Source organism: Ovis aries, chromosome 3 (genome assembly GCF_016772045.2).
Source record: "Ovis aries strain OAR_USU_Benz2616 breed Rambouillet chromosome 3, ARS-UI_Ramb_v3.0, whole genome shotgun sequence".
Classification (NCBI taxonomy): domain Eukaryota; kingdom Metazoa; phylum Chordata; class Mammalia; order Artiodactyla; family Bovidae; genus Ovis; species Ovis aries.
This window is the reverse complement of record NC_056056.1, coordinates 7,437,136-7,450,142: the sequence shown is the minus strand read 5'-3', so window position 1 is coordinate 7,450,142 and position 13,007 is coordinate 7,437,136. Positions and strand designations below refer to the sequence as shown.

At 48.5% G+C, this 13,007-nt stretch overlaps 1 protein-coding gene across 2 annotated transcripts in view; it reads left to right on the top strand.

The window, feature by feature from the left end:
- Positions 1 to 13,007, top strand: part of NUP188 (nucleoporin 188) — a 41,859-nt gene that overhangs the window by 25,446 nt on the left and 3,406 nt on the right. For both annotated transcript variants that reach the window (XM_027966324.2, XM_060411685.1), the window contains 21 exons: positions 190 to 342; positions 536 to 662; positions 872 to 959; positions 1,050 to 1,126; positions 1,847 to 1,961; positions 3,033 to 3,153; positions 3,265 to 3,331; positions 4,008 to 4,136; positions 4,440 to 4,579; positions 5,396 to 5,502; positions 6,506 to 6,712; positions 6,830 to 6,999; positions 7,506 to 7,575; positions 7,965 to 8,032; positions 8,463 to 8,658; positions 10,317 to 10,394; positions 10,684 to 10,769; positions 10,953 to 11,098; positions 11,325 to 11,506; positions 12,442 to 12,642; positions 12,819 to 12,911. In XM_027966324.2, coding sequence (XP_027822125.1) covers positions 190 to 342; positions 536 to 662; positions 872 to 959; positions 1,050 to 1,126; positions 1,847 to 1,961; positions 3,033 to 3,153; positions 3,265 to 3,331; positions 4,008 to 4,136; positions 4,440 to 4,579; positions 5,396 to 5,502; positions 6,506 to 6,712; positions 6,830 to 6,999; positions 7,506 to 7,575; positions 7,965 to 8,032; positions 8,463 to 8,658; positions 10,317 to 10,394; positions 10,684 to 10,769; positions 10,953 to 11,098; positions 11,325 to 11,506; positions 12,442 to 12,642; positions 12,819 to 12,911 — 2,621 coding nt within the window. The remainder of the gene's footprint in view (positions 1 to 189; positions 343 to 535; positions 663 to 871; positions 960 to 1,049; positions 1,127 to 1,846; positions 1,962 to 3,032; positions 3,154 to 3,264; positions 3,332 to 4,007; positions 4,137 to 4,439; positions 4,580 to 5,395; positions 5,503 to 6,505; positions 6,713 to 6,829; positions 7,000 to 7,505; positions 7,576 to 7,964; positions 8,033 to 8,462; positions 8,659 to 10,316; positions 10,395 to 10,683; positions 10,770 to 10,952; positions 11,099 to 11,324; positions 11,507 to 12,441; positions 12,643 to 12,818; positions 12,912 to 13,007) is intronic.

Here is a 13,007-nt window from a genome sequence, read left to right as displayed (position 1 = left end):
CAGACACATGGAAAGACTCACTTCCCCTATGACAGTTGAGAGTTTTTGTTTTTGTCCCTTTTTAATGCAAAAAGCTATAACAGTAGTGGGTCCTATGAGGAGAGTCTGTACATCTCTGTGGGATTAGATATTGCTGTCTGTCATAGGAATCTTCTCTTCCTATTAGACTAATTTCTCTTTCTATTTTAGGGGGTCAGACCAACCTTCGCATACCTCAAGGCACTGTGGGCCAGGTGATGCTGGACGATAGGGCCTACCTGGTGCGCTGGGAATACTCGTATAGCAGCTGGACCCTCTTCACCTGCGAGATTGAGATGCTGCTGCACGTCGTTTCCACTGCAGGTGAGCTCAACGTGGAGAGCGATCGCTGTGGGAAGAAAAATGGGCACGGTTAGACGATTCGGAAGACAGAGACTTTCAAGATAAGATTCAGAACCTTCCAGGTTGTGATTAGCATCATTTATCTGGGTCTCAGAGACTATTTAATTATCTTAAAGGTGTTGTTTTCATTGAGATCACAACTTTTCCCCCTCAGATGTGATTCAGCACTGCCAGCGGGTCAAACCCATCATCGACCTGGTCCATAAGGTCATCAGCACAGACCTGTCGATAGCAGACTGCCTCCTGCCCATCACGTCCCGCGTCTACATGCTGCTGCAACGGTCAGCATCTGGTCCCTCCCATGGGGTCAGAGGCTGCACGCAGCCTGTGATGGGATACCCTGGTGTGATATCTCTCCACAGCAGAGGGATTTCCTATTTTCATTTCCTGCTGCCAGGAGGGACCTGGGGAGACAGGACTGGAAAATACTTGTGATGGAGCAAGTAACTTGATTCATTTCACTGAGTACAGTGCACTGTTCTCCAACCAGGTTAACGACAGTGATCTCCCCGCCTGTGGATGTCATTGCTTCTTGCGTCAATTGCTTGACTGTTTTGGCTGCCCGGAACCCAGCAAAGGTGAGACACAGTCTTCCTAACAGCCAAAAAATGTCACATATGGCATATACCTGAAGACACACCACAGACACTCGACTCTTCCCTCTCCAGGTCTGGACTGATCTTCTTCACACAGGCTTCTTGCCTTTCGTGGCCCACCAGGTCTCCAACATGAGTCAGATGATCAGGTGAGCCAGGTCTTAGGGGTGGAGTGTATTCCCGGGGAGTGTCACTTACATTTCAGATCTCAGCTAGCTTTGTTAGTTTTAAAGGTGCTTCTCTGAGCCTGTGTATTCTGCTGCTTGCCTTTTCAGTCCTCTCACCAGAAATGAGTCAGGATGAGGCGAAGGAGGTGATGGGACTTGGGGCACAGAGGCTCTTTGCTTAGGCGAGCACTGATGTGGCTCTCAGTCTTTAAAGCTGAGGGAGAGAGGTATTTCTCATCCAGCAGCAACCACCTTAGGTATGTGGAAGTTAACTTTCTAGTCTAGAGAATCCAGGGCTGTCTGGATCCAGAGGCTCGACTTCCCCTTTTTAAGCCGAGGTCACTGCACTTTCCCGTGTATCACGACCACGCGAGCTTGCTGGTGCACCATTTATTGATACACAGGCTCCATCTTGCTACCTGAGCATTCTCTCCTTGCTCTCTCTTGTTTATAAGACAAACATGCTTGCTTCATGTTTATTTGATTTTTCACTTTTGAGGTTGTATATCAGTAAAGTCCTTAATGCTTCCCCTGGTTAATAAGTAGCCTAGATTTGATTAATTCCTTTGCAGAGCTTTTCCATTTTATGCCCAAGTCACCGAGACAATAACAGGAATTATTACAGTTTATTGAAATTGAATTTATAGTTTATTGAAAGCATCCCATTGTTTTTTTCCCCTTTGTCCCTCTGTTTTTCCCCAGTGCTGAGGGGATGAATGCTGGTGGGTATGGAAACCTCTTGATGAATAGTGAACAGCCCCAGGGCGAGTATGGGGTCACTGTTGCCTTTCTGCGCTTGATCACCACTCTTGTCAAGGTAAAATCTCATCAGATAGAAGCATCTGAAATAGTTTTCCTATATCCCATTACTGTAGTCATTTGTTTGCAGGCCTAACAGTTGTCCTGAAGTTACAGTGATAGCTGTCTCTGTGTCCTAACTATTGTGTGCCTGACTTTATAGTAGATGCTTCATCTTTGTTAACATATTTAATACTCAGAGTCTGTACAGCATAATGCAGTGACTTCATAAAGTTATCTCTGACAAAGCCCAGGGTAATATGTACACATTTCACCATGTCCCAGTATATACATCGTATGTTTACTTCTCAAGTGGAGTTGGGGCTTCCCTCATAGCTCAGTCAGTAAAGAGTCTGCGATGCAGGAGACTGAGGTTCGACTCCTGGGTTGGGAAGATCCCCTGGAGAAGTGAACAGCAACCCACTCCAGTATTCTTGCCTGGAGAATAAATTTCTTAGCACCTCTCTGAACTGGTCTGATAAATGATCTCTACCTCACAGAGCTGAGAGGGCCCCACATGAAGAACGCTCAGCACATGTGCTGCTTGCAAGAATCAGTCAATGAACGCTTAAATAGAAACGGTTCTGTGTAGAGATCGGGAAGTAGATATGTTTATATAAAGAAATCTTACTTTTACGATAAGGAAGCTGATGGTAACAAGTAATACTAGGACAGAGAATTCTGAGTATCAAATCTCCTTTCTGATACTTGAGTGATGGGATAGAGTTTAGAGGGTGGTAGGTGGTCATGACAGTGAACCTGGGTTTTCCCATTGTCAGCAGTCTTGTATCCTCTGTGTTTAAGATGGACCTCTCTCCTGCTCAGGTTTACCCTTCATCCTTCTCTTCCTTGTAGGTGCCTTTTGTGATATTGTCACATTGTCTTTTTCGTCCCTTTCTCTATTCTAGGGAAACCTATGACTTGCATTCAGTTGAACTAGAGTATTCTGATGTTTGTTGTTCTTTTATCCCCACTGATAGCCAAGGTTTGCCCAGATTTCTTTTGGATATGTGGTCTTGGAGTCAGATCTCTAGTGATAAAGTGACTTATTCTTAAGTGGCATATGCCCTCACGGCAAGGTTTCTTATAGGGGCAGCTTGGTAGTACCCAGAGCCAAGGGCTGGTGCCTTGTGTCATGTTTGTGCTGAAGGAGATGCTGCCAAGTTACCACAAGTGGCGCTACAACTCCCATGGTGTGAGAGAACAGATTGGTAAGGAGAACATGGGCAGCGAGGATGGGAGGCTCCCTGGACACCTTTCTTTCTTGGGATAAGGCTCATCACACGAGGTCACATCACTCCTATGTCTTTTCTGGAGTCCAGGTTGCCTGATCCTGGAGCTGATTCATTCAATACTGAACCTGTGCCATGAGACAGACCTGCACAGCAGGTAGGAGTGGGGAGATTGCTAGTGCTTGGTACTTTGAGATGCTGCCACTCTGCAAGGGAAGACTTGGGCTTCTGCTGTGCACAGCTGGCTCGTTCCAGAGAACTCAGCTTGGTTGGGCCCAGAGCTCAGTCTTCTTGGGGTTCTGATTTGCCTTCCACCAGCCTGTTTCTCTTTATCCCTCTGAAGAGAGAAGAGCAAATGAAGTGGTAACAAGGTTGTTCCCAGTGAAATTATACACGCACTTTTTATGATCTTAACAAAAGCTGTGTATGTTCATAGAGAAATAGGGCAAGATGCCCTTCATAAACCTATTTCCCAGAGATGGCTATTAACAAGTTAACATGTATCTTCTAGGTTTTTTTTCCCTCTGCTTGTACTTATTCTTCTGTAACTTTATATCCATGCCACTACATGCAGATCTGTTTTGTTTTAATGGTTCCATGCATTCCACTCTATGGATTAATTGTGATTTGCTTCAGTAAGCATTTTCATTAATCGATGGATATTTAGATGGTTTCTCAGGGTCTGTTTAAAGAAAGAAATCACAGTGGCTTTTTTTTGGCAAAGAGCTGATTTGTATCACTGATGTCCAGTTGGTTAGATTAGGACAATACCCTTTACTTGCAGTAATAAATTTGGTGGCTCCCTGGTAACTCAGGACGTGTCTGTCTTCCAGTCACACCCCCAGCCTGCAGTCTCTCTGCATCTGCAGCCTGGCCTACACGGAAGCAGGACAGACAGTAATCAATATCATGGGCATCGGCGTGGACACCATCGACATGGTCATGGCTGCTCAGCCCCGCAGGTAGGCCTTCCTCTCCACCTTCCCCCGTGTATCTTTATCATGCCTGCATGTTGTAAGAACTGGAGTGTAAGAAAGACAACCTTGTTTTTCCTAGGATGTAGCCTTTGTGTAACCTCCTGGCTGCTGTGTAGACTGGCGCACAGCAAAGGGAGTTGAGTGCACCTTCTCTCTCCTAGTTTGGACTGGGGCCTCTAGAGCTGTTGAATTCTGGGATTGTTGCTGGAATCTCATTCATGAGAGCACGTGTGTTGGGAATGAAGTCATGTTGTCTGAATCAACTTTGGTTTCCATTTGGCACCCTAGCGATGGGGCAGAGGGCCAGGGCCAGGGCCAGCTGCTGATCAAGACAGTGAAACTGGCATTCTCCGTCACCAACAATGTCATTCGGCTGAAACCTCCTTCTAATGTGGTGTCCCCTCTGGAACAGGCTCTCACACAGCATGGTATGTATTTTTCTTCTAATCAGCAGCATTTCTGCCCATAAGTACATACTGCAGGCTGTGTTTTAGAGGTCAACAGTATTTTCTGATGAACTCTTTGAGGAAATTTGGTAATGATCGCCAGTTGGACTTAGAAATAAGACTGTATCATACTTCATGTCTGCTTCCCAGTGGTGATAGAACAGTAGTAAAGAATATATGTTCAGAGTATCTCGGTTAAAATTCTGGTTCCAACCAGCTTTGACCTTGGGCAGCTTATGTTAACAACTATGCCTCAGATTTCTCGTCTATAAAATGGGGATAGTCGCAGTATCTACCTTGTAAGATCATAATGAACATTCAATTGCTACCTGTAAAACCTGGTACCTAGTTAGTGTTGACTGTTATTACTCTTTGGCTTTAAACTACTCATTTAATCTCTTTGGGACCCAGTTTCTCATTTTCAAGTAGGTATTTGGACAACATCTATGACCTTTTTCTAGCTATATCATTTGGGGATTTTTATGATTTTTTGCATTTAGTGCCATGTTATATATAATGTGATGTCTTTTTTCCTAACCTGTTTGTTAAAAGACTATTTTCTAAATAGTGTATCTAATTCTTCTCTTAATGTATTGGATTGAGCTATTTACCCCCAGTCCTGCCTGTCCCCTTGGCTAGTGAAGAAAGAGAATGACAGGGCCACCTGCATCCGCTTGGGCCCTCCAAGTACTCGAGAGTAAATTCCTTCATATATGTGAGCTTTTTGAACAGAAATCTCTCCTAAGAGCTTGGACTAGGCATACTTTGGTGTCTGAACTGTTTCCTGTACTTCTTCAGGTGCCCATGGGAACAACCTTATTGCTGTTCTTGCCAAATACATCTACCACAAACACGACCCAGCTCTGCCTCGTCTTGCCATCCAGCTGCTAAAACGTCTGGCCACGGTAGGATCCCACCTAACAAGTCAAAGCCCCAGAAAACTGACTTTGTGCTTCAGAACACTGTTTCTTCTAAGAGATGCAATTGACTTCGACTTTTAAAGAGATGTACCTATAGACACACACTCACTCACACGCACTTTTTTTTTTCCTGATTATAAAAGACATACATACTCATTTTAAAATATTTATTTAAATGTTACAGATAAACTTTTACAGAAAATTAAGGTCTCCTCTAATATCATTCTAAGAATTCCTGTGAGCAGATTGGTACACATTGCTCCAGGTTTCTTTCTGTCCATGCTTATGTATTAAAGGATGTTTAGTGTGAGCTTTTGTTCTTTTCAAAAGCAGAATTCCACGATACATACTGTTTTGTGACTAGCTTTCTTCCCTTAACGCCATATCCTGCAGCCTTGCCATGTGGGCACATTGGGATCTACCTTATTCTCTAATTCTTGTGTGGCATGCCATAGCATGGATGGGTCCTGATTTATTTAGGCTATTTTCTGTCTTACTGTTAAATAGTGCTATAGTGAACATTCCTATCCACAGAACTCTGTAAACTTTTGTTTACAATTCCTAAAAATTAGTTAGATATTAATGAACATTTAAATTTTTATTAGATATTTTGAAATTAGCCTCCAGAAAGGATGTGACAGTTTATACTACTAGAACCTAAGTCTCATATCCTTGCCACAGTGACTTCATGAGTTTTTTAATCTTTGCTAATCTAACAGGCAAATCAGTGTTACCTTTTTTTAAAAAAACTTTACATTTATTTAACTGTGAGAGAGGTTATGCATCTTTTTATGTTGATTACTATTTTCTCTGGGAATCATGGGGCATCTTTTGCTGTAGTTTGCTGTGATGTCCCTTGTGGCCCAGACCTGTCCATCTGGAGGTTTCCCTCTGGCATTTTCCAAGAGTTCTTCAGCACCTTTCTGCAGATGCCTTTTGTGGTTTTTCTGGAGGTGGAGCTCTACCTGTGTGTCCTGGTCTCCCCTAGGTGGCCCCCATGTCAGTGTATGCCTGCCTGGGCAGTGATGCGGCTGCCATCCGAGACGCCTTCCTGACCCGACTGCAGAGCAAGATTGAGGATATGCGCATCAAAGTCATGATTCTGGAATTCCTCACGGTTGCTGTAGAGACGCAGCCAGGCCTCATTGAACTGTTTCTGAATCTGGAGGTGAAGGATGGCAGCGATGGCTCCAAGGTGAGCCTGCACCTGGGATGAAGCTGGGAAATAGTCCTCTGGGAGGTGGGTGCTGGACTCTGCGGGTCCGGCTGTGGGCGGAAGCTGTGGGCCTGAGCTCTCACTGTCCCACTGCAGGAATTCAGCCTCGGAGTGTGGAGCTGTCTACACGCGGTACTGGAGCTGATCGGTTCGCAGCAGCAGGACCGCTACTGGTGCCCCCCACTGCTGCACCGGGCGGCCATCGCCTTTTTGCACGCCCTGTGGCAGGACCGGCGGGACAGTGCCATGCTGGTCCTCAGAACCAAGTGAGTCTGACTCCAGAAATTACTTATTCTCTGGAGTGTGTGTCCTTGTCTGTAAGATGAGGGGGCAGTCATTCTGGGAGGTTTGTTGTGAGAGGTCATGCTTAAAAGTGCTTCATGCTTGGGTTATTGTGTAGGAGTTACTCTCTTTTTAAAGCTGCCCCATCAGGTGTAGTCTTTACTCTGATGTGTTTACCTCAGAGTTCCCACCTTTCAAGTTCCCACCTTCTGCCAACCCCTAAAGCCATCGTTCACAAGAAACAGTAGTCAGATGAGGGTGACTTGCTCGAGCCATTGAGCTGAATGGAACATGCTTTACTCTGGGTCCCTGTTTTGTCCATGGAACCCCTTTCTGTTATGTATCATAGTAGGAACAGGTGACCTATGCAGCAGATGTTAGGGCTGGAACTGAGAAAATGTGGAGAGGTGAGCACCGAGGGGAGGTGGAAAGAGGAGAAAAAGGACTGTATGAGAGAAAGTGGGATTTCTGACATGTATTTTCTTTTCAGACCCAAGTTTTGGGAGAATCTAACGAGTCCACTATTTGGTACGCTTTCTCCTCCCTCGGAAACATCCGAGGTGAGTGGTGAAGGGAGGGACAATGGTGGAGAGGCCCTGGGAGTGAAGGCTGGGCTGAGACTGGGCTGTGGAAAATGTCTACCCCCACCTGTCTAAACGACCAGCACGTTTTCTTCACCTGAAACTTCTTTCTCAGAGAAGCATTTGTCTCCTCTCCTTTGAGGTCTTGCTTAGGAAGGAGGGTGGCATGCCCTGCTCTGTTGCTGGCCCTGGGGTCCCTACTCACTTCGAGACACTGTGGGCCTGACGCTTCTGCTCTGTCAAGTTAGGTGCCCACTTGCTAGGGAGCGTGTGTGCTTGCTTGCTAGTGCCAGTCCCTGCTCTGTCTCACGTGGGAGGGAGGGTCCCCAGGGGAGAGGTTCTCATGACTCTGCTCTGCCCCTCCACAGCCCAGCATCCTGGAAACCTGTGCCCTAATCATGAAGATAATTTGCTTGGAGATATACTATGTAGTTAAGTGAGTCCTTTCCCCTTTTGAGATTTTAATCAGAGGTTTTTGGCGGGGGGACCCATGTGGTCTACTGCTGAGGGGGTGGCTGAATGAGCCCAGGCAGAGGAGAGAGCTGGTTTGGAGCCATTTCTGGAGGGCCACTGATCTGTGTCCTTGGCCAGTCCATTGATGGCATTTATGATTGTCAGAAAGAGTGATTGTGAAGCAAACTCCTTGTGCTCGGGATTTTATGGAGAAGGAACCCTGGAAAAGGCCTCAGCCTAACCCATTATGTTGAGCAAGAAGTGTGAGTCTCACACACTGGAGCTGATCTGGAGCCGTCTGCCTTTAAGCCCATGTGAGGTTGCTTTCTCTGCCTCAACAAGGGTCAGTGCCCATCACACTCCCGTCTGCTTTTCTGCTAACCGTAGGTTTTATTTTTCTCCCAAAACCCTAGGGGCTCATTAGACCAGTCATTAAAAGATACACTCAAGAAATTTTCCAGCGAGAAGCGCTTTGCCTACTGGTCGGGGTATGTCAAGTCCTTGGCGGTTCACATGGCCGACACAGAGGGCAGCAGCTGCACCTCCCTGGTAGAGTATCAGATGCTGGTCTCCGCCTGGAGGATGTTTCTCATCATTGCCACCAGTCACGTAAGAACCTCCTGGGGCAAGTTTTGGCTTTGGTATCCTAGCAACAGTATGCTGGGATGCTTAGCAAATATAGCCCCTTGGGCTAAAGAATGATCAGGGTTTTTCTCTGAGTGCTAAAATGTAACAGGTTCTGTGCCAAATGTGGGGTGCTTGAAGGCTTTTTGGCCAGCAAGGGGCCCTTAAGGAAAGTGCAGAGAAGGCATTATTTAAATGCCTTCAGATGTTCATAAAAGCCTTCCATAGCTACCTTTGTGGACCTAGCTAGGTCTTGGGAACCCCTTCCGTCATCCACTTCTTATGCATATGGATAATTGCCTCTCCACTGTGTGCCCTGGGGACGCTGGGTATACATATTTGTTGACTGGTCAGCAGGTGGTTATAATGGCTGCAGCAGTACCCTCTAGAGAACAGTGGTTTTCGTTGGCTCTAGAAACTGCGTTCCCTGGTGTTCTTAGAAAAAGATCAGAGGCCATTGTCTCTGCGGTGTGTCTACAGAGCTTTGGTTTTTAGCGAGTTGACGTTTCAGAAGAATTTGCATTTTTCCTTGGCTTTTCTTTTGTGTGTGCTTTGATAACATCTTGCTGTATAGTAAGGACTTGATATTGACCTGTTTTGCTGTAGGGAATCCAAATTAGTATCTTGACTTTATAACTTCAGCTTAACAAATACCTTTTGTTCCAGGCACACTCTTAAATCTTCTATAACTTGTTCTCTAGTGCCTGACTGTCCACAGCCTTGGAGGTGGGCTGTGACACGGTGGTTTTGGACCCCTGATACTATAGACACACCAAAAGGGTCAGTCGTCTCTAGGGAGTTTTATGTGTCACCTTTTAGGTCCGAACAGGGCAGCAGTTCTTGAATTGCAGCTCTGAAAATCCCACCAACATCTTTTCCCCTAGGAAACCTATTTTGGTTTTGTCTAGGATATTGATCATTTTTTCATCCATTTAATGGGTATTAATGGAATGCTTACTGTATGCCAGGCACTGGGATACAGCAGTGAATAAGGTAGATATGGTCTTTGATCTTACATGGGGTGGCCCATGAGAGAGGTACATTGTAAACAAATTTACAAAGGAATATAGTTCGGGATTGTGATAGTTCACGGTGAAGGAAATAACTCGGATGCTATGGTAGGGAATGCTAAAGGAGGGTAGGAGTAGTCAGGAGGCCCTCTAAGGAGGTACTGTTCACACTGAGGCCCAAGTGTGCGAGGAGACTTCTATATGATGCTCTGGGCAGTCAGAGTCAACAGGCGCAGAGGCCCAGAAATGGGAAGAGCTCAGCCTTTTCACAGAGGAGAAAGGGGGCCAGTAGGGTTGGAATTGAGTGAGCACAGTGGGAATGATACCAAAATCAGGTGGACCAGATCCTCAGGGGTGCCCAGGCCTCATGGAGGAGTTGGTGTTTCCAGAATGGTTGCACTGGGAAGTCTCAAAAGGTGTGAGCAGAGGAAGGATGTTGTTGGGGAGGACATGAATGAACCTAGCTTTCTGGTTCTGACTATGGCTAAAGAGGACCTGGAAATATCAGGGCCCTTGAGTCCCATTTTAACCAAGGAGAGAGTGACCAGTTGCCTGACAGAGGACCCCGTCTTTCTTGGCTTCTGAAGTCTGGGAAGTTTTCCTCACTGACCGTTCCTTCCTGTCCCTTTGCAGGCGGAGATAACGCACCTGACGGACTCTTCAGTGCGTCGCCAGCTCTTTCTTGACGTGCTCGAGGGGACCAAGGCATTAGTAAGTGTGTCTAAGAGAGTTCCTGTTCCAGGGAGATGGCCTCCGCAGTCAAATAGCAGCTCCTAAGCCTGTAGCTGCACGAGTGGTCAGATCACTCAGGCGGCCCGAGGCTGTGGTACCAGGAAGAGGTCCGCTACTGCTGGGCCAGCCCCTGGCCTCTTCCCCGCGCTCACTTCCGTGAGTGTGCTGCCGTGGGAGAGAGGGTCGGGGCCGCAGAGGCCTGTGTGCGGTGCTCCCAGCCTCCCGGGGCGTCAGCCCCCAGGACGCTGACTGTGCCATCTCCCCTCAGCTCCTCGTCCCCGCCTCCGTGAACTGCCTCCGCCTCGGCTCCATGACGTGCACCCTGCTGCTTATTCTCCTCCGGCAGTGGAAAAGGTGAGCCAGGCCAGGAGGGGCAGCCTCTCCCACCCTCCTCACCGGCCCCACCTTGGGTTTCGGGATGCAAGCAAACCTCTGATGAGAGGCGTGCTGCTCCACGGGCATCCTGAGGGGAGCGGGCCGTGTGTGGCCTTTCTGTGAGGTGTGTTCCACCCCCTCTCCACTCTGCGCTGTGTCTAGAGAGTTAGGGTCTGTGGATGAAATCCTCGGGCCCCTGACGGAGATCCTGGAGGGAGTGCTGCAGGCAGACCAGCAGCTAATGGAGAAGACCAAGGCCAAGGTGTTCTCGGCGTTCATCACGGTGCTGCAGATGAAGGAGATGAGAGGTGAGGGGTGGGAGGGAGTGAGGGGCAAGACTTCCTCCACGTCAGAGCTAGGGTTTTCCTCTGAAGCTTGAGTTTTCAGTCCTGGGCTCTCGTCTTCAGGAAAGTTCTTTGTCTCCTCCCCTCCCACTGGCTGACGCACTTCCTCTTAGCACCCTGCGCTTGCAGCCATCTGCCTGGAATAGACGTGTTGGGTAGCCTGATGAGTCCCCTCCCGTGTCCTTTGCAGTGAATGACATCCCCCAGTACTCCCAGCTGGTGCTGAACGTCTGTGAGACCCTTCAGGAAGAGGTGATCGCACTTTTCGACCAGACCCGCCACAGCCTGGCGGCGGGCAGTGCCACTGAGGACAAGGACAGCATGGAGACTGATGACTGCTCCCGGCTCCGGCACAAGGACCAGAGGGATGGGGTGAGGGGGCGCCTGGGAATCGGGGTGTCCTCCCACTTGCATCCCCAGTTGTGAACTGCTGCCTCCTGTGGGCCAGGCCCAGGGGTGGTGAGTGAACAAGACAGTCACAGCCTGACAGGGGAAGTTAAGAACCCAGATCCTGCAGAGATGTGTCAAATTCCATTGTGGCAAGTGTTGCAGGGGTGAAACACAGGGAGTGGGTGTCCGTGGGGTTCTCACCTCATCCAGGGATTCAGAGAGAAAGCCCCCTTTGAGCAGTGGCTGGGCACTGGTAGAGCCGGCAGGCCACAGGGGCAGGGGCATTGGGTGGCAAGAACCACGTGTGCTGAGCTGTGGGTTAGAGTCACGTGGTGTGAGCCAGGGTCAAGTGAGGCCTGGAGAGCCAGAGGCTGGATGACTGGCAGCCTTGTCAGGGTCTTTATTCTGGGTGCTAAGTGAAACAGAAAACCACGGAAGGATTTTAAGTAAGGGAGAAAAATGATGAGATTTGTATGTTAGAAAGCCTGCTAGATGTATTAATCGTGTAGAAGAGTGTTTTTCAAGCTGTGGGTCAGGACCGATTCATGAATCTTGGCTCATTTGGTTATAACCAGCATTTTCTAAATAAACTAGAATAAAATGTAGAAGAAAATAGCTTACTTTGCAGGGGATAAAGGTAGGTACTCTTTAATGAAAACTCGTAAATATGCGTATACTGCAGCGCAGTACGGATTACTCTGGGTGGCTCATGGCCATTAAGTGTGAAAAGCCACTGGGCTGAAGAACAGAGTAGAGAGGATCTGGAGAGAAGGAGGGACCATTTGGGAGGTGAGAGCAATCGTGCGGTTAGAGGGGAGCTCACTTTGGCCCCACATGGAGTAGGCGACCTGTGCCTCTCCGCCTCCCCTGGCACCACCTCCTTCCCTCTCACCATCTCTGCCCCCCGGGCCCAGCAGGTCTGTGTCCTGGGCCTGCACCTGGCCAAGGAGCTGTGTGAGGTGGATGAGGACGGGGACTCGTGGCTGCAGGTGACCCGCCGGCTCCCCATCCTGCCGACCCTCTTCACCACCTTGGAGGTGAGCCTTCGTGTGAAGCAGAACCTGCACTTCACCGAGGCGGCGCTGCACCTGCTCCTCACGCTGGCCCGCACCCAGCAGGTAGGCGCAGGCAGAGGAGTGGCTGGTCTTGTGCCGGTGGGTGCTTATGCCGCCCGGACCTCTCCCAGCCTGAGAGCCCCCACCCTGTCCCGGGGCGGGCCGCTGCAGTGACAGCGTCCGTCTCATCCTACATCTTTCTTTTTTTTTTTTTTTCATCCTACATCTTTCCCTTGCAGGGGGCCACGGCTGTGGCCGGAGCTGGCATCACCCAGAGCATTTGTTTGCCTCTGCTGAGTGTGTACCAGCTCAGTACCAACGGGACAGTGCAGGTGAGTGCCAGGGACCTGCCCTGCCTCCCCAGGCCCCTTGGTGCTGTCACTGGGCCTGGAAGTTGCTTTCTTGAGGGGCCTGGTTAAGGCACTGAG